The 24,831-nt window shown below is 42.9% G+C and overlaps 1 protein-coding gene across 1 annotated transcript; it reads right to left on the bottom strand.

Moving 5' to 3' along the window:
• Positions 1-15,218: 15,218 nt before the first annotated feature.
• On the bottom strand, positions 15,219-19,927 carry LOC109892255 (forkhead box protein J1-B). The gene is made up of 3 exons (XM_020484702.2): positions 18,807-19,927; positions 18,025-18,606; positions 15,219-17,485 (listed from the first exon to the last, which is right to left on the bottom strand). The coding sequence occupies exons 2-3, from the start codon at positions 18,592-18,594 to the stop codon at positions 16,646-16,648; spliced, it is 1,410 nt and encodes a 469-aa protein (XP_020340291.1). The 5' UTR covers positions 18,595-18,606; positions 18,807-19,927; the 3' UTR covers positions 15,219-16,645.
• Positions 19,928-24,831: the final 4,904 nt, after the last annotated feature.

Raw genomic sequence — 24,831 nt, 5'->3', positions numbered from 1 at the left:
TCACTGCTGTTGTCAGGAAGGTAATTATCTCAAGGAGCACTCAAACCTCTGAGCTGCAGCTTCTAGCCACTTTAAATGAGAGTTGAGGAGGAAATTATGCTGTGGTGACGTGCAATGGGGGTTTGGGAGGACATATCAGGTTCTCACCTCCTATATGTTTTCCATGTCATCAAATCAAATCAAATCAAATTTATTTATATAGCCCTTCGTACATCAGCTGATATCTCAAAGTGCTGTACAGAAACCCAGCCTAAAACCCCAAACAGCAAGCAATGCAGGTGTAGAAGCACGGTGGCTAGGAAAAACTCCCTAGAAAGGCCAAAACCTAGGAAGAAACCTAGAGAGGAACCAGGCTATGTGGGGTGGCCAGTCCTCTTCTGGCTGTGCCGGGTGGAGATTATAACAGAACATGGCCAAGATGTTCAAATGTTCATAAATGACCAGCATGGTCGAATAATAATAAGGCAGAACAGTTGAAACTGGAGCAGCAGCACAGTCAGGTGGAAGTTGAAACTGGAGCAGCAGCATTTTTTATTTTATTTTTTTATTTCACCTTTATTTAACCAGGTAGGCTAGTTGAGAACAAGTTCTCATTTGCAACTGCGACCTGGCCAAGATAAAGCATAGCAGTGTGAGCAGACAACAAAGAGTTACACATGGAGTAAACAATTAACAAGTCAATAACACAGTAGAAACCAAAGGGGGAGTCTATATACAATGTGTGCAAAAGGCATGAGGAGGTAGGCAAATAATTAAAATTTTGCAGATTAACACTGGAGTGATGAATGATCAGATGGTCATGTACAGGTAGAGATATTGGTGTGCAAAAGAGCAGAAAAGTAAATAAATAAAAACAGTATGGGGATGAGGTAGGTGAGAAAGGGTGGGCTATTTACCAATAGACTATGTACAGCTGCAGCGATCGGTTAGCCGCTCAGATAGCTGATGTTTGAAGTTGGTGAGGGAGATAAAAGTCTCCAACTTCAGCGATTTTTGCAATTCGTTCCAGTCACAGGCAGCAGAGTACTGGAACGAAAGGCGGCCAAATGAGGTGTTGGCTTTAGGGATGATCAGTGAGATACACCTGCTGGAGCGCGTGCTACGGATGGGTGTTGCCATCGTGTCCAGTGAGCTGAGATAAGGCGGAGCTTTACCTAGCATGGACTTGTAGATGACCTGGAGCCAGTGGGTCTGGCGACGAATATGTAGCGAGGGCCAGCCGACTAGAGCATACAAGTCGCAGTGGTGGGTGGTATAAGGTGCTTTAGTGACGAAACGGATGGCACTGTGATAGACTGCATCCAGTTTGCTGAGTAGAGTGTTGGAAGCCATTTTGTAGATGACATCGCCGAAGTCGAGGATCGGTAGGATAGTCAGTTTTACTAGGGTAAGCTTGGCGGCGTGAGTGAAGGAGGCTTTGTTGCGGAATAGAAAGCCGACTCTTGATTTGATTTTCGATTGGAGATGTTTGATATGAGTCTGGAAGGAGAGTTTGCAGTCTAGCCAGACACCTAGGTACTTATAGACGTCCACATATTCTAGGTCGGAACCATCCAGGGTGGTGATGCTAGTCGGGCATGCGGGTGCAGGCAGCGACCGGTTGAAAAGCATGCATTTGGTTTTACTAGCGTTTAAGAGCAGTTGGAGGCCACGGAAGGAGTGTTGTATGGCATTGAAGCTTGTTTGGAGGTTAGATAGCACAGTGTCCAAAGACGGGCCGAAGGTATATAGAATGGTGTCGTCTGCGTAGAGGTGGATCAGGGAATCGCCCGCAGCAAGAGCAACATCATTGATATACACAGAGAAAAGAGTCGGCCCGAGAATTGAACCCTGGCCAGGTGGACTGGGGACAGTGGACTGGGGACAGCAAGGAGTCATCATGTCAGGTAGTCCTGGGGCATGGTCCTAGGGCTCAGGTCCTCCGAGAGAGAGAAAGAAAGAAGGAGAGAATTAGAGAATGCACACTTAGATTCACACAGGACACCGAATAGGACAGGAGTACTCCAGATATAACAAACTGACCCCAGCCCCCCGACACAAACTACTGCAGCATAAATACTGGAGGCTGAGACAGGGGGGGTCAGGAGACACTGTGGCCCCATCCGAGGACACCCCCGGACAGGGCCAAACAGGAAGGATATAACCCCACCCACTTTGCCAAAGCACAGCCCCCACACCACTAGAGGGATATCTTCAACCACCAACTTACCATCCTGAGACAAGGCTGAGTATAGCCCACAAAGATCTCCGCCACGGCACAACCCAAGGGGGGGGGGAGCCAACCCAGACAGGATGACCACAACAGTGAATCAACCCACTCAGGTGACGCACCCCCTCCAGGGACGGCATGAGAGAGCCCCAGCAAGCCAGTGACTCAGCCCCTGTAATAGGGTTAGAGGCAGAGAATCCCAGTGGAAAGAGGGGAACCGGTCAGGCAGAGACAGCAAGGGCGGTTCGTTGCTCCAGAGCCTTTCCGTTCACCTTCCCACTCCTGGGCCAGACTACACTCAATCATATGACCCACTGAAGAGATGAGTCTTCAGTAAAGACTTAAAGGTTGAGACCGAGTTTGCGTCTCTGACATGGGTAGGCAGACCATTCCATAATAATGGAGCTCTATAGGAGAAAGCCCTGCCTCCAGCTGTTTGCTTAGAAATTCTAGGGACAATTAGGAGGCCTGCGTCTTGTGACCGTAGCGTACGTGTAGGTATGTACGGCAGGACCAAATCAGAGAGATAGGTAGGAGCAAGCCCATGTAATGCTTTGTAGGTTAGCAGTAAAACCTTGAAATCAGCCCTTGCTTTGACAGGAAGCCAGTGTAGAGAGGCTAGCACTGGAGTAATATGATCAAATTTTTTGGTTCTAGTCAGGATTCTAGCAGCCGTATTTAGCACTAACTGAAGTGTGACATCATGTCCTTGTTTGTTAGTGTTCAATGTTTTGGATTACACTCAGATACATAAGACTCCATTTGACAAAGTTGTTGACGAATATCATTATATTCTTAAAACCTTTGATAACTTAAAGTCATGGATCACTGGATCAGGATGTGACAACACTTTCAAGAAATAATGACAAAATAATAAGAGCACTATAATGTAGAGTTACAGAATGGTGTGTGTGTGTGTGTGTGTGTGTGTGTGTGTGTGTGTGTGTGTGTGTGTGTGTGTGTGTGTGTGTGTGTGTGTGTGTGTGTGTGTGTGTGTGTGTGTGTGTGTGTGTGTGTGTGTGTGTGTGTGTGTGTGTGTGGTGTACACTACCGTTCAAAAGTTTGGGTCACTTAGAAACGTTTTTGAAAAAAAGCAATTTTTTTGTCTATTAAAATAACATCAAATCGATCAGAAATACAGTGTAGACATTGTTAATGTTGTAAATGACTATTGTAGCTGGAAGCGGCTGATTTTTAATGGAATATCTACATAGGCATACAGAGGCCCATTATCAGCAACCATCACTCCTGTGTTCCAATGGCATGTTGTGTTAGCTAATCCAAGTTGATCATTTCAGAAAGCTAATTGATCATTAGAAAACCATTTTGCAATTATGTTAGCACAGCTGAAAACTATTGTGCTGATTTAAAGAAGCAATACAACTGGCCTTCTTTAGACTAGTTGAGTATCTGGAGCATCAGCATTTGTGAGTTCAATTACAGGCTCAAAATAGTGTATGTGTGCACATGTGTGCCTGCATGTGCATCAGTGTGTACAAATGGAATTGGTTCTTGAGCTGTACTGTCAGTGTCAGCTTAATGAGGTTAGTGGGTGAGGTTGGCACAGTGTGCCAGACTGTTTTAATCTGTACCGACCTGCTGCCTGCTCAGGCACATCCAGAGGATCACCCATCCTCTGACAGCGTAGTCTCATAACTCTTCTTCCCTTCTGTGCTGGGAGATTACGCTAGCTGGTTATGAGACTAGTAGCTCTACTTGGCCTAACAAATGACACAGAGACTGGGCTACAGGTCAACAGCAATGGGAAAAGGGAGGATGGGTGGCTGAAATCCATGGGTAAATATGGTCTAAGTCTTCCTAAATGAAGTTTGGGTTAGGGTTGAGCCAGGGTGTGGACATGAAGCTAGGGTTAAGGAATCCTACATACTGTAGGTTTGGTTTGCTCCTAGCAGAACTTGGCATACTATCATACTCCATAAAGACCTTTGCTTGTAAAAAAGGGAAAAAAGCATTTTGTCCATCCTGAGTCACCATAGCAACAACATAGCCAGAAATACTTCCTCAAAATAGTCAGAATTAATCTAAAATAACTCAAGAAATCGGTCATTAATTTTGACGGTTTTTGTGAGGTGATCTTTGTCAGGCAATTTTACATTTAACTAAGATGTTTGGTGCAGTATTTCTCAAGTGAAAAAATTCATGAAACCTAGTCGTCTCTCTTTGAATGAGAACAAACTCTTCATGTTCCCACTCTTACTAGGAGTAGTACTGTTGACCAATCACAGACTAAGGGGCGTAGACTTTGGCTACCGAACTTCGACTTGCCTCAAGAAATGTTTTTGTGTGCATGAACAGACGAAAAAAACTGCCAAAGACCAGAACTAACAAAAAATATATAATATATGTACAAACTGTTTTGACTGGGAAGCATACTGTAAACTTTAGGGTTAGGGTTGAGACGGAGTGTGGACATGAAGCTAGGGTTAGAGTTAGGGTTGAGGTTAGGGTTAGTTGATTGTCTTGGAGAGGGACCTGGCCTTGCACTTGCTGACTGACTGACCTTGTAACTTGACGCAGACCGTAGCCAAGCCTGGCAAGTGTCCAGTGAGAGACACTCTCCTCTTTGTTTGAGTCTGTCTAGAACCGCAATGCTGATGGCTTTTTCATGCTCAATAGTGTCCCATGTGTATCAAGAATTGTCCACCATCCAAAGGACATCCACCCAATTTGACACAACTGTGGGAAGCATTGGAGTGAACATGGGCCTGTGGAACGCTTTCGACACCATGTAGAGTCCGTGCTCCAACTAATTGAGGCTGTTCTGAGGGCAAAGGGTGCAACTCAATATTAGGAAGGTCTTCTTAATGTTTTGTACACTCAGTGTATACAGACATTATGAGTAAGGACTGAAAAGGGCTGATACAGATCTTTATCAATATTATATGACATTTTGGAGTATCTGCCCACTGGGCGAAAACTGGTTTAATCAACGTTGTTTCCACATCATTTCAACCCGAAATTCAATGCGATGACATTGAATCAACGTGGAAAATTGATTGGATTTGAAAAAAGTCAGAGGATGCAGAGGTGAATCACAGCTGAACATTGATCTTACTCTGAGATTGGAGAAACTGGACACAGACTTCAGTTCAATGTCTAGTTTTACATTTGGTTGACATTTTAACCAACGTGAGTTCAATGTGAAACCAACAAAAAAGAGACGGCTTTTTATTGGATTTTGGTTAAAAGTTGGGTGAGAAAAAAAATGAAATCTTACGTTGATTACTTTTTTCAAATACAATCAATTTCCCACATTGATTCAACGTCATCACATTGAATTTAGGGTTGAAATGACGTGGAAACAACGTTGATTAAACCAGTTTTCGCCCCGTGGGCAGATACAAAAAAAAAGAATCACATAATGTCGATAAAGATCAGTATCAGCCCTTGCACACATGATATGGGCAAAATAATACCTCACGTGACCAATCCATTGACTCAAGAACAATTGCAGCGTATTATTATTACAGGTGTTTCACTAGTTCCTGTTTGGAATGTATGTGCCTGAACTGTCTAATCAGTAATCAACACTCAGTCAGAGCATGTACAGGCTTGCTGTGGTAGCAGGTGTGGTTCAGAAGTATAGGTCATTCACATCAACACACAATGGACAGTGAGACAAGTAGTTATTAGTCCTTATCAATGGTGCACAATTATGGGTCTCGGTGGGTTCTTGACTAACATACTGGTCTACTCAAACATGGCGCCTGTTCTTGGAAGCCGACTGCAGTTCTGATGTGCATTATCGATTCTCAGTGAATGTGTCTGTATGTTATTTATTGACGGCTCATCGTTTACAATGTATTTTGTGAAGGTTTTTATTGCAAGGACCATATTTACTCATCTGCCGTTGGTTATACTGCTGTTTCCCCACTAGAGGGCGCCTTGGAGGGTGTAGAATTAAAGTGTTGAGAATGATCTGTACAGGGCTATTCTAGAAATGATACATGCTATATTCACAATATTTAGGAATCATAAAAGAATACAAACTTTGAAGAACAATAGTTCATGTTAAACGGCTTGTCAAGAACTGTCAAGGTTGTTCATGATCCAATCTTTTGTTATCAGTTGAAAGGCCACCGGTGTTGACCCAGGGCCACCCCCACCCTTGTCCCATGTCCAAGTAACTATACATTCCGGGTCTATCATATTACCCCTCTGATTATTTTTTGGTATATTGCCATACAAGACAGCACCAAACATTTCACAGTATCCACGCCAGTCCTGGCCTGTCTCTTCTTTCAACAGACACATATTCTGGTGTAAACTATCAAATGGATCTGTACCGTGCAGCATTTCTATATCAACATTAGTATCATGAAGAACTATTTCTTGAGTGTTCTACCTCTTTTTTTGTTCACATATGTATTACACGTTGACTATAAAAATCGTCATAGTCTAAAATGAAGGACCGGACATTAAACATCCTGTTAAGGACATACAGGGTCATTTTGTAGACAATAGTGACCTTGACCAGACAGGGAGGAGAGCAGGGCTATATAGGCACATTCCTGTTGTCATGGTAAAATGACTCTCAGGGAACTGGACAGCAATAAAGAGATAGTCAAATGGAGATGAGAGGAAGCATGTAAGAGACAGACCACACTCTGTGAATTCTATTAGCATATTTCAGGTAAGTGGTTGTGTAGGTTTATTGTGTGGTTGATGTGCAGAAGAGGAAGTATTATCGAAGTAAACACACACAGGCTTATATCGCCATCATGAGTACCAGAAGGCCAGTTTCATGGAGACTATCAGCAGGGGGCACTGTGAAACCTGCATGACCCGGCAATGTCTCAATCAGTCCCTCTTGTACATTATTAGTCTAACACAGGTGCATAACAAATAGCTTCAGTTACTCTAGGGCCAATATAACTTTGAAGTAGAAAAGCAAGATCTTATTGATAGTACAGTTCGTTGACTATGATCTGACATGGGGCTCGACATTCTTGTTTCAGTGTTCTCCTTTTTGTCCATTCCAATTCTGTACACAGATTCAGTCATATCCAAGTAAACACGTTACAGCTGGATGGACCCAAATCATTTTTTGTCTGTTCTCCAAAAAGCCAACCCACATACTTATTTCATGATTTATTATTAGCCTGACTGTCTTTATTGTTACCCACATGTTTACCCTCCAAATAAGTGCACACATTCTCCTCTTCAAATAGCCAGTTGGTGTTCATATGAGCTGTTAACTTGAGCTTGCGGTTGACCAATGGGAGGTTAGCATGGTCCTTTTGGAATGCCACCCCCTGCTGAGCCCACTGTGTCTGATGTCGGGAGGGAGGGAGGGAGGGAGGGAGAGAGGGAGGGAGAGAGAGAGGGAGAGAGAGAGGAAATACTGCTGTAACCTTAGATGGCCTAACACGGGGTAGTCCTATTCCCAAAGGTTACAGCAGTATTTGGTCTCTCTCTCTCCTCCTGGCAGAAGCTGGCTGACAGAAGCTGGCTAATGCGTGTCCCTGTGGTCCAGGATAATTGGTTCTGTGACATAAAAAAGGGAGGCATCTTGAGTGTGGACAGGTCCTGACCCTAATGCCAGAGCAAGCCCCCATGATTACCACTGCACAAAGACCCCTCTCTCAGCCATGGGATGGACAGATTCAAATGCTAAAGAGTTACTCAATTAAGTATTCATATGATCAGAAAAGGGGTATTGAACAATACCCCAGAAACAATGCTCTGAATGACGCGGAGGTCTGCATTCTCGTCAAGTATCCAAGCCCCATAATTAGATTGGCCTAGGACATGTTTTTTAGTAAGTGCACTGAATCATTTGGCCAAATTGTGTGCTTGATTGTGTAGTGTAATATATGCCCTTGTGACTGTGTCTTCTAGAGAGCTATATCAAAATGTCCAAAATAAAAGTCTGTTGGAATAAGGCATTCATACTAGGATTTATACATACTTTCACCAAGCGCTACTACTTCAAAATTACTTTGCCAATCTGTGGTGATGAGGGAGATCTTGGCTGATGTAAATGTGCTTGTTACATCACCAATATTTGTACACAATGTTCTTCACCCTGTCTATTTAGGTCAGAATGGTCTCCAGGTATCTCTCCCTTTCTTTCCCATTGTTACCATCTAGTACAGCATTTAACGAGAGCCACAAGTTATCCCATCTCTCCCTCTGCTCTCTCATTAAGCAGCTGCCTAATGAGCTCTGGCCCCTAGGGACTCCCAGGGTCCCCCGGTACCTGATACCCCTTCCTGAGATACCAACCATGCTCCTACCCACAATGTAGCTTCTTCTCTCTGAGGTCTCACGCCGTCGTCTGGTTTTAGATGAAAAAGAGCCTTCTGAATCTAATATTTGACAGTCAAGTAATTCGTCAAGAGTGATCAATGATAGCTTTTTATGACATTGCTGTCCAACAGGACAAGGTGTATATGAATTTTTCAGTTTTTCTGTGAAAATGGACATTTGTCTGATTAATGCACTTTAACACTTGCAATATGCCTGCTTTCATCAGGTGTTAAGTATGACGACGGCTTACTGTGTGTGCTCTGCTTGTGTGTATGTGCGCAATAACGGCCCATAACGGGTCTGCCACCATAGACCTATGCCTCTCAAAGCAAAGAAGGAGAAAACCCAGGAGAAGGATTGTGTTCCACTGTTGATCCAGCATGAATATTTAAAGTAACGCTGATGGAGAGGACCCTTCTCTCTCCTGGAGGAACTGAGGCTTCTGGGAGCTGCACACACAGCACGCACTTCCCTGCTGTGCCTCTTGGCCAATCACAATAAGCAGGCAGGTGTACTGCATGTTAGATCCACAGTCTGCCGGGGACAGGTGTAGTCCCAGCTACAGTAATTACATCGCTTTTAATGAATCCCACCGATCTCTTCTGCAAGAGAGGCCACCGTTGGCACTATCTTGATCAATGGTGTTACAGACTGGTGTTTTGTGGCTTTTTACATCTTTTGTTTGCCTCTATAATTTCTGCAATGTATTAAAATCTGCGTGATTGTACATTTTAGAATGTTGTTCTTAGTGGTTGAGAAGTGTTCCACGATATGAGCTTTGTTATTCAGTATATATACAGTATAGTCTGGTTAATAATGTTTTGTGAATGCCAGTTACATAAAACCTTTTCAAAAGCAGAATAGTCCTTCCAGGAAGTAATTTTAATCTTTTAACGAGGTCTGCTTTTACTGGCTGATTCATGGTAGGCACTTGTTCTTTTGATTGGTCAAATTGACTACTGATTGTTAGTCTGATTAGTAAAAGAGAGAGATTATTGTGTTGAGTATAATGATGTCCTAAGAGGAGAGCAGGTGAGAGAGACTCTGCTCCCATCACATCTACCTCCAGCATACATACACACATCCCTCCATCCAGACAGCTGATTAGGGGAGGTCCCAGTGCAGTCACCCGGTCCCAGGCCTTGGGAAGGAAGGTGTAGTGTTACCCTGTATTAACCAGTTAGCTGGCCCAGGGAGCCAGATGCCAGGCTTCATAAAGCAGGGAACAGCTAATCAAATAAGACTCTCTTCAAGACCCAGACAATGCCTGCAATGTCAACCCACCTTCTTATTCATCAGGGGAGCTGTGAGGTGAGGGAAATAGAAAAGAGGACGGAGCATCTGCCCTTACACACACACACACACACACAGCACACACACACACACACACACACACACACACACACACACACACACACAGCACACACACGCACAGCACACACACACAGCACACACACACACACAGCACACACACACACACACACACACACACACAGCACACACACACACACACACACACACACACACACAGCACACAACTCAAATGAACACATGCATTTATTGCAATGATACTTTCTTATAACAATCGAGAGATTTGCAAGAGCTAATTCCTGAGTGGCGCAGCAGTCTAAGGCACTGCATCTCAGTGCTAGAGGCGTCACTACAGACACCCTGGTTCGAATCCAGGCTGTATCACAACCGGCTGTGACTGGGAGTCCCATAGGGCGGCGCACAATTGGCCCAGCGTCATCCGGGTTTGGCCGGTGTAGGCCGTCATTGAAAATAAGAATTTGTTCTTAACTGACTTGCCAAGTTAAATAAAGGTTCAACAGCAATAGATAATAATTATTCAACATACTGTGTTACAGGGCATTCCCTTCTTTCCTCAGTCTGGTCTGGAATTGAGGCTGTTGTTTGGTATTCATTATTGATGATAATCCACATTCCCCATAGGGATAGAGCAGACCCACAGCAGGTGGAGGCTGGTGTAGAGGTGGGGCACTTAACCCTAATTGCTCCTGTAAGTCGCTCTGGATAAGAGCATCTGCTAAATGACTAAAATGTGACATAAATGATGATGACTAAGGATCACCTGATCAGAGGTTCTCAAACAGACGTGAACAGAGGTTCTCAAACAGACGTGAACAGAGGTTCGCAAACAGCAGTGAAGATGTTTCACCCCCAGCCTGTCACCTCAGGATGCTCTGACATGATGCTGCTCTAATTGGACCCCTCTTTTGTTTTGACATCAATGGTCAGATATCCTGCTAATGCACTGAGATTGGGAAATGTTCAGACTGGACTATCTATAGGGCCAAGGATGAGACCAAATCTAGTCAGACCAAATCTAAAGGAGACAATCCTTTCACCCCCTTTCTCAGAGGGGCCCAAGTTAATTACAGCCTCAACAGGAGAACTATCTGACAGATCTGTGACCTCTGACCTTTACCTTGCTGCCCATCAAAGCCAGAGGGAACACTGCATGACCCCAGCTTTGTGTTGGTGTATACACAGAGAGATCTAGAACATAGCTATATTAAAAATGGCATTAAGCCCATGCTGTGGTTTTCTTTTCTGTCCGGAGTCCTCAGGGGTGAGACCTGCTCCCACTACCGTTTCATATAAGGAATCAACTGCTTTCTGAACTTGTGAACCACCACTGCAGGACACCACAGAGGCTCTTCCATGTTCCTGGGTGAATAATAGAACAGGAATGCCACTTCCGATAATTCTTTACCACAACAGATTGGATTATCACTCATTGGGCCGATTTAGTTCCCCTCACAATAAAGAGATGCTGTTTGGGAATGAAGTGGTTTATTCATGGGGGTTATCATTCCAGCATTCCGAGTCCATTCCTTGTATTGTTCCTTTCACACACATGCATCCTTCTACCTTCTCCCTAAATGTACTTGAAAAGTTTAAACCTGCCTCTGTTTTCATTACACTCACGATTTGAGGGGGAAAAAAAATCATTACTATTGTATATACTACAGTTTTCTTTTTACTGCAATATTTATACTATAGTTAACTGTAAATACCATAGAATTCACTGTAGTGCTTTTGCACAAAACACTACAGTGAATACTACAGTAAAGTTGGCAAAATACTTCAGTGAATACTATAGTATTTATACCATAGTATAGACAAAGACAGAACAGCATGTTTAGAAACTATGCGGTATAGATTCAGTAAAGAGGTCAATGGAACTCGACCAAAACAATGGAAATGCCATGTAAGCGAGTAGCGGAAAGATGCCATGGGGCAAAGCCTGAATCTCCTCATTGCCCCCCAGCAAAATTAGCCTACATTTAGTCTATTGTTTATACATGTATGCGTATTTCACACTATATTGAGGTAAAAATCGGAGTATCATTTTTGTATGGACGTCAACCCGAATATATGTTCATCTTATCGTCATCAATCAACTGCATTACAGTTCAAAACAACTTTGACTACCAGCATGGATTTCTGTATTCTAGCTATGATACCAGCTTATACTTATGGGAGTTAGCATTTAGCAGTCACTTCTTCTAAACCTGAACAGGGACAACTTCTAATTTTATGCAGTGAAAACAGCCAAATATATCCAAATCGGACTTTAGTAACCACATCAAATCAAATTGTATTGGTCACATACAGTACATATATTTGGCAGATGTTATTGCGGGTGTAGAGAAATGTTTCTGGGTCTCTTACAATGCATCAATCATGACGGATTTGATGAATATCCACTTTAAAAATAAAAAAACGTGTTTAACTTGCCCCAATCCAGCTTCCTTCTATCCCTCACGGTCTGCGTTCCATTGACCTCCTAACACCATCTATACTACAGTATTTTCTCATGTGGGAGACCGCATACCTTCATAGAGGAAGTTAATGAAAGACCATTGGATATTAAACCATTATTCCCAACCATGCTTTGTCTTTGAGAGACAAATACCATTTTCTTGAGTTCCTGTGAAGATTCCAGTCACAAACAGCAGGCAACTTGGTCTGCAACCTGGTCGTTCAAACAGCATGGGAAAAACCAATACTATTTTTTTTTCTATATTTAGATTCTCTTTCTTTCTGGAGGATGTCATTGATCAGTCAACCCAAGTCAGAATTAGGAATAGACCGTGGAAATGAAATGACCATGTGAGAAAATTAGACAAGTCTGTTTAACCCCTCATGTGACAGATAGAGAGACAGTCATCCCACTTGATAAAAATTGATCTCTTTTGTGTGACTGAATATCAACCATGACAGTTGGTCTCCCAAAAGATTGTTCAGTAAAGCCAAGAATGTAAAAGTTGGAACCTGTCAGGTTTCTCCTATCATAATGTATACAACAGTGATAATTGAAGACATATCTATAACCATGCTCAAGAGTATAGAAATATATTTAGAATGATGTTTTAAACTCAGCAGAGCTGTGCATTAAGACAGAGGTTTACTTGACTAATGCAAGGCACTACACAGTCAGATGCAGGTCCTCATCCCCTTCTCTGCTCTGGCTTCACACATCTGAAGGAGATGGATCCCCAGCCGTCTCTCCACCACACAAAGACTTCCACTTGGTTTGGATGAAGATGCAGGGAACAATGAGAAGCAATCATTCTCAGAGTGAATGGACTCTGGGGATTGGGGACCATGTGTTTAATGATAGGTATGTCAGATCGGGACTGTTTGCACAGATGTAATAGAAACGTACACACAACAAGCCATGGAGCTTTCAGTCCGTCCCCACTCTGTGTTGTGCTTTCTACTGTATATCACTGGAAAGACTAATAAAAACCAAACTGGTTTGTTTTGTTCATGAATTATGTACGTGAGTGAACCCATCAGTATCCGTTCACCCTTTGTTTCAGCTCCTCCTTGGCTGTCCTGTGCCCCCCAGCAGTCAGCTCCTCCTTGGCTGTCCTGTGCCCCCCAGCAGTCAGCTCCTCCTTGGCTGTCCTGTGCCCCCCCAGCAGTCAGCTCCTGTAATCAGCAGTACCAGGAGGACATAAAGCAGACAGGGTCAGGGTGCATTGACTGCCCTGCTTGTTCACCCTGACAGATCTGCATGTTGGGCCGACAGTGTGCCACAGTTCCTTGTTTGAATAGAGCCCCATGGTTCTGCCTGCTGGGAGATAAGTCTATCAGGGCAGCTCAGGAGGGTTGGCTTCGACACCAGACAAGAAGTTTGTCCAGAGGGGAATGTTAGATTTGAGCTCACCACCCAGCTTTACCTTCTATTAGATTGTCTAGAAAGTAAGCTGTCGTAAGGCCCACAAGCTGTGGTGTGGTTCAGTTTGAGCTTAAGTGATGTGCAGATTGGCCATGGACCTCAGGATGACCTAACCTACCTACACATCCAACTGGTTTATGTTTACTCAGAATTGCATAATAACACAATGGCCCCTGCATGCCCAGACCTGCTCCACCACCTCCACCTGACCTGACTCTTCCTTAACACCTGCCTCTGGGCTGCTCATGTTCAGGGTGACGATTACAAAAACATTAGACTTACACAGACAGACCAAGTTGCACCATGGTTATTAGTCCAGTGGGTCTGGCCATCTTATAAAGTTTTGACAAGCTCAGACTTGCCTGAGGGAAATATGTACTTTTTTTCTATTATGAAAGACAAAGAGGTTATCTTTATTATAACATGGGGCAAGCACACACACACACACACACACACACACACACACACACACACACACACACACACACACACACACACACACACACACACACACACACACACACACACACACACACACACACACACACACACACACACACACACACACACACACACACACACACACACACACACACACACACACACACACACACACACACACACACACACACACACACACACACACACACACACACCTATTATTTTTATCCTGGAAGAACTTCTCCACCATAAGTGAAATTGAATGAGCACTGCTACAATACCTCGTCACACTCTATCGCTAATGGATCCTCTGGAAATGGAATTTGGATTTGTTGGGAAAGGCTGATAAATAAACAACTCCTCCAGGGATCTGAAAGAAACATTTCATCTTGCAGAGATGGAAGTGTGTTCTTCTGCCCTGCTGAGTGAAGTGCTTTGTTTTGTACCATCCATTTCAGAATGCACTGAGGGACCGGGGCTTAGGCAGGCTGGTCCTCATAAGGCGAAGGTTCAGTGGTGTATGGTGAGAGGGTGTAGGTAGGGGATAGAGATAGGACAGTTCATTCCTGGTAGAGTAGAATAGTTGTAAATGTACTTGTCCTATCTGTCTGTCTACATACATTAACAATAGATAATACAGTATAGTTAAGCAATAAGGCACGGGGGGGTGTGGTATATGGCCAATATACCACGGCTAAGGGCTGTTCTTATGCGTGACACAAGTGGAGTGTCTGGATACAGCCCTTAGCTGTGGTATATTGGCCATATACCACAAACCCCCAAGTTGCCTTATTACTATTATAAACTGGTTATCCACATAATTATAGCAGCAAACATATATATATTTTTGTCCTACCTGTGGTATACGGCCTGACATACCAGCGCTGTCAGCTAATCAGCATTCAGGGCTCGAACCACCCAGTTTATAATGAGATTTATACAACGGGTGGGTCTAATCCTGAATGCTGATTGGTTAAAACCTATTCCAGCTGGTGTCTATTCCACAAGTTAACACCTATTTACTTTGTTCCATCTTTTTCCTATCCCTAGGAAGATCATAGAAACTACATCACAAAAGCATTATTTTTAAGTCCACTGTCTTTATTTAATTAATGCATTATTTACAGCCTTTTAATTAATCATTCAATAATTAATCACCCCATTCATCACATGTACGTTTAGATAAACTTACTGCCAAAGAAATGACCATCTATGCTGAGAAAGTGATTCAGTGTTTTCATATTTGAACTGTATTACTTGAATCATACATAAAACATCATGTACATAACATACCCTTACAACCATGGCTATACTAATGTTAGGTCATCCTGAGCCTTTTTAGAATATCTACTAATGGAAAGAATATTAAAAAATCATCATAAAGTTTTACAGTTGAAGAGTTTCAGAGTATAACGTAGCCTGCTAGACAGCCAGCAAACGGTCACGGCACAACTCGCTCTTGCATTATGTCTTATCTGATTGCCCACAAAATACTGATTCTGAAATTATATTATATTAATATGTGAAGAGTTCCAAAACACTATATACACACATTTTTCATTATTGCTTATCCTTCATGTGTGTGTGTAAAATATCAAATTTCCACTTGTCTAATGTCCATTGCTCATGTTTCTTGGCCCAAGCAAGTTGGTTCTTATTGGTGTCCTTTCAAAGTTCTTTATATTTTCCAGATTGACTGATCTTCATGTCTTAAAGTAATGATGGACTGTTGTTTCTCTTTGCTTATTTGAGCTGTTCTTGCCATAATATGGACTTGGTCTTTTATCAAATAGGGCTATCTTCTGTATACCACCCTTACCTTATCACAACACAACTGATTGGCTCAAATGCATTAAGAAGGAAAGAAATTCCACAAATTAACTTTTAAGAAGGCACACCTGTTAATTGAAATGCATTCCAGGTGACTACCTCATGAAGCTGGTTGAGAGAATGCCAAGAGTGTGCAAATCTGTCATCAAGGCAAAGGGTGGCTATTTGAAGAATTTAAAATGTAAAATATATTTTGATTTGTTTAACACTTTTTTGGTTACTACATGATTCCATATGTGTTATTTCACAGTTTTGATGTCTTTACTATTATTCTACAGTGTAGAAAATAGTTTTAAAAAATAAAGAAAAACCTTTGAATGAGTAGGTGTTCTAAAACTTTTGACCGGTGTATAGATTTTAGTGTATAGATTTTTTGAATTAAGTGGTTGCTAATTAGGATAGATTTATTTTGTTCTATAACAGACATTCAATGCTACGTTAAAAAGAGCATGTTTATTTCATAGATGCAAACAATTAAAAAGCAAATAGAAAATGAACATAAAAAACACAGTAAATGTGACTCAGATTTTTATATTTTTTATATTTAAAAAAATCAATTAACGTATGTTTCTCTGAATGAATCCATGATGCTAATGTAGCAAAACAGTAGTCTATAGGTCGTCTGGCCTCCTGCTGGACTGCTTGTTCAGTATTGGGGCTGGTGCTGGGTGAGGGTGTCACATATAAGACTCTGCTGTCCCCCATGGCTGCATCTCAGTGAAAAAGCCTTCACAGAAGCTGAGACTATGGTCCAGGGTGATAGGCACTGCCTGCACCTCCTCTTTCAGCTCCTCCCAGGGGTGCCTCTGCTGCTCATCAGGGAACAGTGTCAGCTCCTCAAAGTGCTGTGGGTGGACCGCCAAAGGGAGCGGCTGCTGCAGCCCAGTCAGGTTGAGGTGCTGCTGGATCTCCTCCATGCTGTAGCAGCCCATGGTGGTCACCTCCATGTACCTGCAGGCCTGCTGGTGGTCCCGGTCAGCCCCTCCGCTGCACCACCTCCCCAGGTGCCAGGCCCGGCCTTGATCCTGCTGGGAGAGCTCCACCTTACACCCCAGGGAGTTCAGAGCTAAGTTAATGTCTAGATCCTCAAAGTTATTGCTGCTCCCATTCAGAACATCGTCAAACACCATGGCCCAGTCTAGTTCACCCTTCAGTGCCTCTGGTTCCATGAGATCCGGTGTCAATAGTGGTGACTTATGGACTGTCTCCCACTTTGTGCCACTAAGTTTGCATCTGTTCCCAGCACCTGCTCCTCTGTGGGACACTGTGTAGGGGGGCTGTTGAAAATGCTGGTGGTACTCCTGGGTTTTCCGGTTACGGGATGATCCTTGGGTTTTGCTGTGTCTCTGGGTGTTGAAATGGATGGCTGACATCCGCCTGCGCTTGAAGACTCCATTGACAAACATGTCCGCGTACTGAGGGTCAATCTGCCAGAATCCCCCTTTTCCTGGTTCATTCTTCTGCCTGGGAACCTTCATGAAGCACTTGTTGAGTGACAGGTTATGACGGATAGAGTTCTGAGGAGAGAATAGAATGGGGGTTCATGAAAAGACGAGCTAACTGATAGTAGTCTTACTAAAGGTTCTCTGTCATTTGTTGCTGGATCGTCATAATGTTACATATATAAATCATTGGTTATAACATGTCAAATGTGCATCGTCAGGACAAGGTAATAACAATTTAAGTTCATTATACTCCTGAATCATATAGTTCCCATCACAGAGATTCCAAGAAAATCAAACAACGTCAATCATTTAAACGTGTCTAATAAAACTACACATTTTTGAATGGTCAGCGAGAGTTGCGCCTTTTCCTGTCCCGATGATGTCTACTCATCTTCTACTTATTTCCCCCCAAAAATCAAACAAGAAATAACCCACGGTTACGTCAATGATGAACAAATATAACCACGATAGGCCTTCCATACAACATCAAAATAAATACTGTATCTCTGAGGGATTAGTTGCATGCAATCGCCCACCGGTCTCTCTCCCCCTGTGTTGTGTACCTCTCTCAGGTTTGATCAATAATGTAGAAGACAGACTGAGTCACTAACCTGCCAGCTGGTCTCAGCGTGTCTGTAGTAGCAGAAGTTCTCTGTGATCCAGTTATAGATAGCAGACAGTGTGATCTTGTTATTCTTGCCAGCCTGCATGGCTCTGCAGATCAGTGTGGCGTAGGAGTAGGGAGGCTTCACCTCGTGGTTGGTCTTGAAGTCTACCTCCTCCAGGGACTTGGCTGGCACAGTGATCTGGTGGTGGTTGGTCACTGTCGGGTGAAGTGAGTAGTAACTAGTCCTGTTGGCTGAGGCACTGGAGGTGATGGGGCTGCCTACACTCTGAGGCATGCCGGAGGCTGCAGTGTCCCCAGCAGGTGGACTGGAGGGGGAGTCGGAGCCCTGAGGGTGCAGGTGGCTGGGCTGAGGCAGCTGGTACGGCTGGCAAGTGGAGCCCGGTAGGCTTTCTAGACTCGCACTGACTATGGTGAAGTCCTGGAGCCATTGGAGGCTGGTGAGACTGTCATCCAGGTGCACTGAACCATTCTCATTGTCTTGGTCTTCTGGGTGAAGCTTCATCCATTTCTCCTTGAATCTGGTGGCAATCTCCTGACTTGGTAGTACTGGCATTGTAAAGTGTCCCTGTTAATAAATTCCCACAAAAGATTACTGTATTACATTTCTTGCTGGCTGTCATTCCTGTGAATCCTTTGCATATTGGTGTGATCTCACTCAGCTGACTTTAAATTTACAATGTGAAATACTGCATTATAAACTCATAAAAATAAAAGAACAGTGGCCATTCATTCATAAAGAAGTATTAGCAAAAGCAGTACAATTACCTTGGTCTTGGTGTACTCCGCAGTACAACTTGAGTGATCAGCTCCACTGTTCACATATGGTACCCAAACCTCTTACACGTTGTTGTGACGTCTGTACAGATGGCTTTGTGAGGTACTGCTATCTAAACATGTAAACCCAAGACTTCATTTGCAAAAGTAGCCTTCATTCAGATCCTGTCGATGTGTGATAATAATCCCATAACGGCGGAGAGACAGATCCGAACATACTGAGGGAAAGACAGAAAAGACCGCCTTGAGTTTTAATAGCCCTAAACAAATTGCAGGTCGCTGATTGGCTCCGTGATTTACAGGTTTCACCTTTGTTTCTACGGCTCACTGTATGAGTGCATATATAGAAAAAATGTGTTATTAAATCAGTGAAAACAGAATGTAATTGCACTTCATATTCTACGTAATATTTTTTACCTAATTAATCAGAAATAAATTGGCTTCTGACTGTCATTGAATACGTTGTGCATTTATGAATTGTAAGAAGGATGAGTTTTGATTTAAAAACGAAAGTGCCGTTTTGTTACTAAGGCTCTTCTGTAGGCTATTGGACAGTTAATGATACATATTATTTAAACGGTATCCTGCATAATTGCAGATAATGAATACATCCTTAGTTAATTGTAAAACAGCCACCTTTGGAGTTAAATGTTTTACAACTGTGATGTGACTTTACCTACACATGGTCGATATTTGAATTTGCTTTTGATTAATTCCTCGTTTTATAGACATTGAATACATAAATGTTACAGTTAATGAGATTGTGTGTAGTAGACATTGCGAACATACTGGCTCTGTGATGAAATTGGGTAATTCTGGTTTTGACATGATGTATTAGCGACATCTACTGGTTATTGTCGATGTTAGGTTCTCGTATTTGCTATACCCATTATTTAATCAGTAGGTATACCCAGCTGACAGGGAAACTATGATTGTGTTAAAATGAATATGATCATTGTAGAAAACTCCATCACAGTCACTCTTTCTCTGATCCTGGGAGTCTGGGACACAGGCTCACAAACTCTGTCTTTCTAACTCAGGGTGTAATGGGTCAGCGGTCAAACAACCTCCACTCAACACTGTCAAACGCTCCCTGAAACACTTCAGCGAGCAGGCCTTTCTAATCGACCTGGCCGGGGTATCCTGGAAGGATATTGATCTCATCCAGTCAGTAGAGGATGCCTGGTTATTCTTTTTAAATGCCTTCCTCACCATCTTAAATAAGCATGCCCCATTCAAGAAATGTAGAACCAGGAACAGATATAGCCCTTAGTTCTCTCCAGACCTGACTGCCCTTAACCAACACAAAAACATCCTATGGCGTTCTGCATTAGCATCGAACAGCCCCCGTGATATGCAACTTTTCAGGGAAGCTAGAAACCAATATACACAGGCAATTAGAAAAGCCAAGCAGAAATTTGCTTCCTGCAACACAAACTCAAAAAGGTTCTGGGACACTGTAAAGTCCATGAATAAGAACACCTCCTCCCAGCTGCCCACTGCACTGAAGATAGGAAACACTGTCACCACCGATAAATCCACTATAATTGAGAATTTCAATAAGCATTTTTCTACGGCTGGCCATGCTTTCCACCTGGCTACCCCTACCCCAGGCAACAGCACTGCACCCCCCCACAGCAACTCGCCCAAGCCTTCCCCATTTCTCCTTCTTCCAAATCCAGTCAGCTGTTGTTCTGAAAGAGCTGCAAAATCTGGACCCCTACAAATCAGCCGGGCTAGACCATCTGGACCCTCTCTTTCTAAAATTATCTGCCGAAATTGTCGCCACCCCTATTACTAGCCTGTTCAACCTCTCTTTCGTGTCGTCTGAGATTCCCAAAGATTGGAAAGCAGCTGCGGTCATCCCCCTCTTCAAAGGGGGGGACACTCTTGACCCAAACTTCTACAGGCCTATATCTATCCTACCCTGCCTTGCTAAGGTCTTCGAAAGCCAAGTCAACAAACAGATTACCGACCATTTTGAATCCCACCATACCTTCTCCGCTATGCAATCTGGTTTCAGAGCTGGTCATGGGTGCACCTCAGCCACGCTCAAGGTCCTAAACTATATCTTAAACGCCGTCGATAAGAAACAATACTGTGCAACCGTATTCATTGACCTGGCTAAGGCTTTTGACTCTGTCAATCTCCACATACTCATCGGCAGACTCGACCACCTTGGTTTCTCAAATGATTGCCTCGCCTGGTTCACCAACTACTTCTCTGATAGAGTTCAATGTGTCAAATCGGAGGGGCTGTTGTCCGGGCCTCTGGCAGTCTCTATGGTGGTGCCACAAGGTTCAATTCTTGGACCGACTCTCTTCTCTGTATACATCAATGATGTCGCTTGCTGCTGGTGAGTCTCTGATCCACCTCTACGCAGATGACACCATTCTGTATTCTTCTGGCCCTTCTTTGGACACTGTGTTAACAAACCTCCAGACAAGCTTCAATGCCATAAAACACTCCTTCCTTGGGCTCCAAATGCTCTTAAATGCTAGTAAAACTAAATGCATGCTTTTCAACCGATCGCTGCCCGCACCCGCCCGCCCGACTAGCATCACTACTCTGGATGGTTCTGACCTCTGGATGGTTCTGAATATGTGGACAACTACAAATACCTAAGTGTCTGGTTAGACTGTAACCTCTCCTTCCAGACTCACATTAAGCATCTCCAATCCCAAATGAAATCTAGAATTGGCTTCCTATTTCGCAAGCAAGACTCCTTCACCCACGCTGATAAACATACCCTCGTAAAACGGACTATCCTACCGATCCTTGCCTTCGGCGATGTCATTTACAAAATAGCTACCAACACTCTACTCAACAAATTAGATGTGGTCTATCACAGTGCCATCCATTTTGTCACCAAAGCCCCATATACTACCCACCACTGCGACCTGTATGCTCTCGTTGGCTGGGCCTCGCTTCATATTAGTCGCCAAACCCACTGGCTCCAGGTCATCTATAAGTCTTTGCTAGGTAAAGCTCCGCCTTATCTCAGCTCACTGGTCACCATAGCAACACCAACCCGTAGCACGTGCTACAGCAGGTATATTTCACTGGTCATCCCCAAAGCCAACACTTCCTTTGGTCGCCTTTCCTTACAATTCTCTGCAGCACATGACTGGAACGAATTGCAAAAATCACTGAAGCTGGAGACATATCTCCCTCACTAACTTTAAGCATCAGCTGTCAGAGCAGCTTACCGATCACTGCACCTGTACATGGCCCTTCTGTAAATAGCCCACCCAACTACCTCATTCCCCAAATGTTTTATTTTTGCTCTTTTGCACCCCAGTATCTCTACTTGCACATGCTAAATTGCACAATGCTACTTGCACAATGCTAAATTGTAATTATTTCACCACTATGGCCTATTTATTGCCTTACCTTCCTAATCTTACTACATTTGCACACACTGTATATAGATGTTTCTATTGTGTTATTGACTGTACGTTTGTTTAACCCATGTGTAACTCTGTATGGTTGTTTTTGTCGCACTGCTTTGCTTTATCTTGGCCAGGTCGCAGTTGTAAATGAGAACTTGTTCTCAACCTGCCTACCTGGTTAAATAAAGGTGAAATATAAAAAATAAAATACATTTTTTAGAATAATAGTGAAGACATAAAAACGAAGACATAGTACATATGGAATCATGTAGTAACCAAAAAAGTGTTAAATAAATCCAAATATATTTTATATTTGAGATTCTTCAAGGTAGCCACCTTTTGCCTTGATGACAGCTTTGCAAACACTTGGTATTCTCTCAACCAGCTTCATGAGGTGGTCATCTGGAATGTATTTCAATTAACAGGTGTGCCTTCTTAAAAGTTCATTTGTGGAATTTCTTTCCTTTTTAATGTGTTTGAGACAATCAGTTTTGTTGTGACAAGGTAGGATTGGTATACAGAATATAGCCCTATTTGGTAAAAGACCAAGTCCATATTAAAGCAAGAACAGCTCAAATAAGCAAAGAAAAACGACAGTCCATCATTACTCTAAGCCATAAAGGTCAGTCCATGCGGAAAATTTCAAGAACTTTGAAAGTTTCTTCAAGTGCAGTCACGAAAACCATCAAGCGATGTGATGAAACTTGCTCTCATGAGGACCGCCACAGGAAAGGAAGACCCAGAGGTAGCACTGCTACAGAGGATAAGTTCATTAGAGTTACCAGCCTTATAAATTGCAGCATAAAGAAATGCTTTTTATATTTAACTAGGCAGTAAACTAAGTCAGTAAATAACAAATTCTTATTTACAATGACAGCCTAACAGGGGAACAGTGGGTTAACTGCCTTGATCAGGAGCAGAATGACAGATTTTTACCTTGTCAGCTCAGGGATTCGATCCAGCAACCTTTAAGTTACTTGCCCAACACGCTAACCACTAGGCTACCTGCCGCTTCACAGAGTTCAAGTAACAGACACATCTCAACATCAACTGTCCAGAGGAGACTGCGTGAATCAGGCCTTCGTGGCCGAATTGCTGCAAAGTGCAAAGAAGCCCCCACTAAAGCACACCAATAAGAAGAGACTTGCTTGGACCAAGAGACACGAGCAATGGACATTAGATCGGTGGAAATCTGTCTTTTGGTCTCATGAGTCCAAATTTGAGATTTTTGGTTCCAACCGTCGTGTCTTTGTGAGATCGCAGAGTAGGTGAACGCATGATCTCCACATTGTGTGGTTCGCTCATGGAGGAGGTGTGATGGTGTTTTGCTGGTGATACTGTCAGGGATTTAATTAGAATTCAAGGCATGCTTAACCAGTATGGCTACCACAGCATTCTGCAGCAATACACCACCACATCTGGTTTCACTTAGTGGGACTATCATGTTTTAAAACACGACTATGACCCAACACACCTCCAGGCTGTGTAAGGGCTATTTGACCAAGAAGGAGAGTGATGGAGTACTGCATTAGATGACCTGGCCTCCACAATCATCAGACCTCAACCCAATTGAGATGGTTTGGGATGAGTTGGACCACAGAGTGAAGGAAAAGCAGCCAACAAGTGCTCAGCATGTGGAAACTCCTTCAAGACTGTTGGAAAAGCTTTCCTGGTGAAGCTGGTTGAGAGAATGCCAAAAGTGTGCAAAGCTGTCATCAAGGCAAAGGGTGGCTGCTTTGAAGAATCTAAAATCTATTTCGATTTTTTTTTTACACTTTTTTGGTTTCTACATTATTCTGTGTGTGTTATTTCATAGTTTCTACAATGTAGAAAATAGTACAAATAAATAAAAACCCTTGAATGAGTAGGTGTGTCCAAACTTTTGACTGGTACTGTATATATAATATATACACATTTCATTTCAACCTGTAGGACTATGCATAGGGTGAATTCGGGAAAGAGTTAGACATTATATAATCTGGGACAGATTAATCCTGATGCTTTTATTTCTTGGTCTGACAAGAGAACATCTTAAACTATTGTTACTAAAAGCCTGATCAAAATCACCACTTATTTGGTGACATCAGTGAGGGGCAGAGAAAGCTTCAAACAGGAAGCTCACCTCGGGAAGCACACGGTAAAATCAGTGACATAGATTCTGTTTTGTTGTTAAATTAGTAAAACTGTCATACATCATGCACTGTGTCAAATGTTGACGTAAATGTGAATATTATGTACTGCTGCATCAAAATACAGAATGTTGCCAATATCTTTCAATTTTGTAATTGTATTATCTTTCATTTTTGTTGTTGTCCCGCATTACCAACCATAGCTAGCTAAAGTAGGACAGAATGGAGTAGGCTTTACTAATGGAGGAAAGATTTACATCAGGGACCACCTGTATTTAGGTTAGGCTCTGGTTCTTGTAGTTCTATATCCTGTTAATTATGTCTTGTAGTACTGTTATTTGAGTGAATTCAGAAAGCGGAACATGTTTTGCGTTGTCGTCTTCTGTAACCTCTTTAGACATCTATACAACATATTGGCCCAACATGATACATTTCTGAAATCCTCAAATGTTTCCTAAGCACACAAAATTGAATCGTCGTTGAAGTACAATTAGG

This window comes from Oncorhynchus kisutch, linkage group LG6, assembly GCF_002021735.2.
Source record: "Oncorhynchus kisutch isolate 150728-3 linkage group LG6, Okis_V2, whole genome shotgun sequence".
Taxonomy (NCBI): Eukaryota; Metazoa; Chordata; class Actinopteri; order Salmoniformes; family Salmonidae; genus Oncorhynchus; species Oncorhynchus kisutch.
Note: the sequence above shows the minus strand (reverse complement) of the source record. Positions and strands in the feature narration are given on the sequence as shown.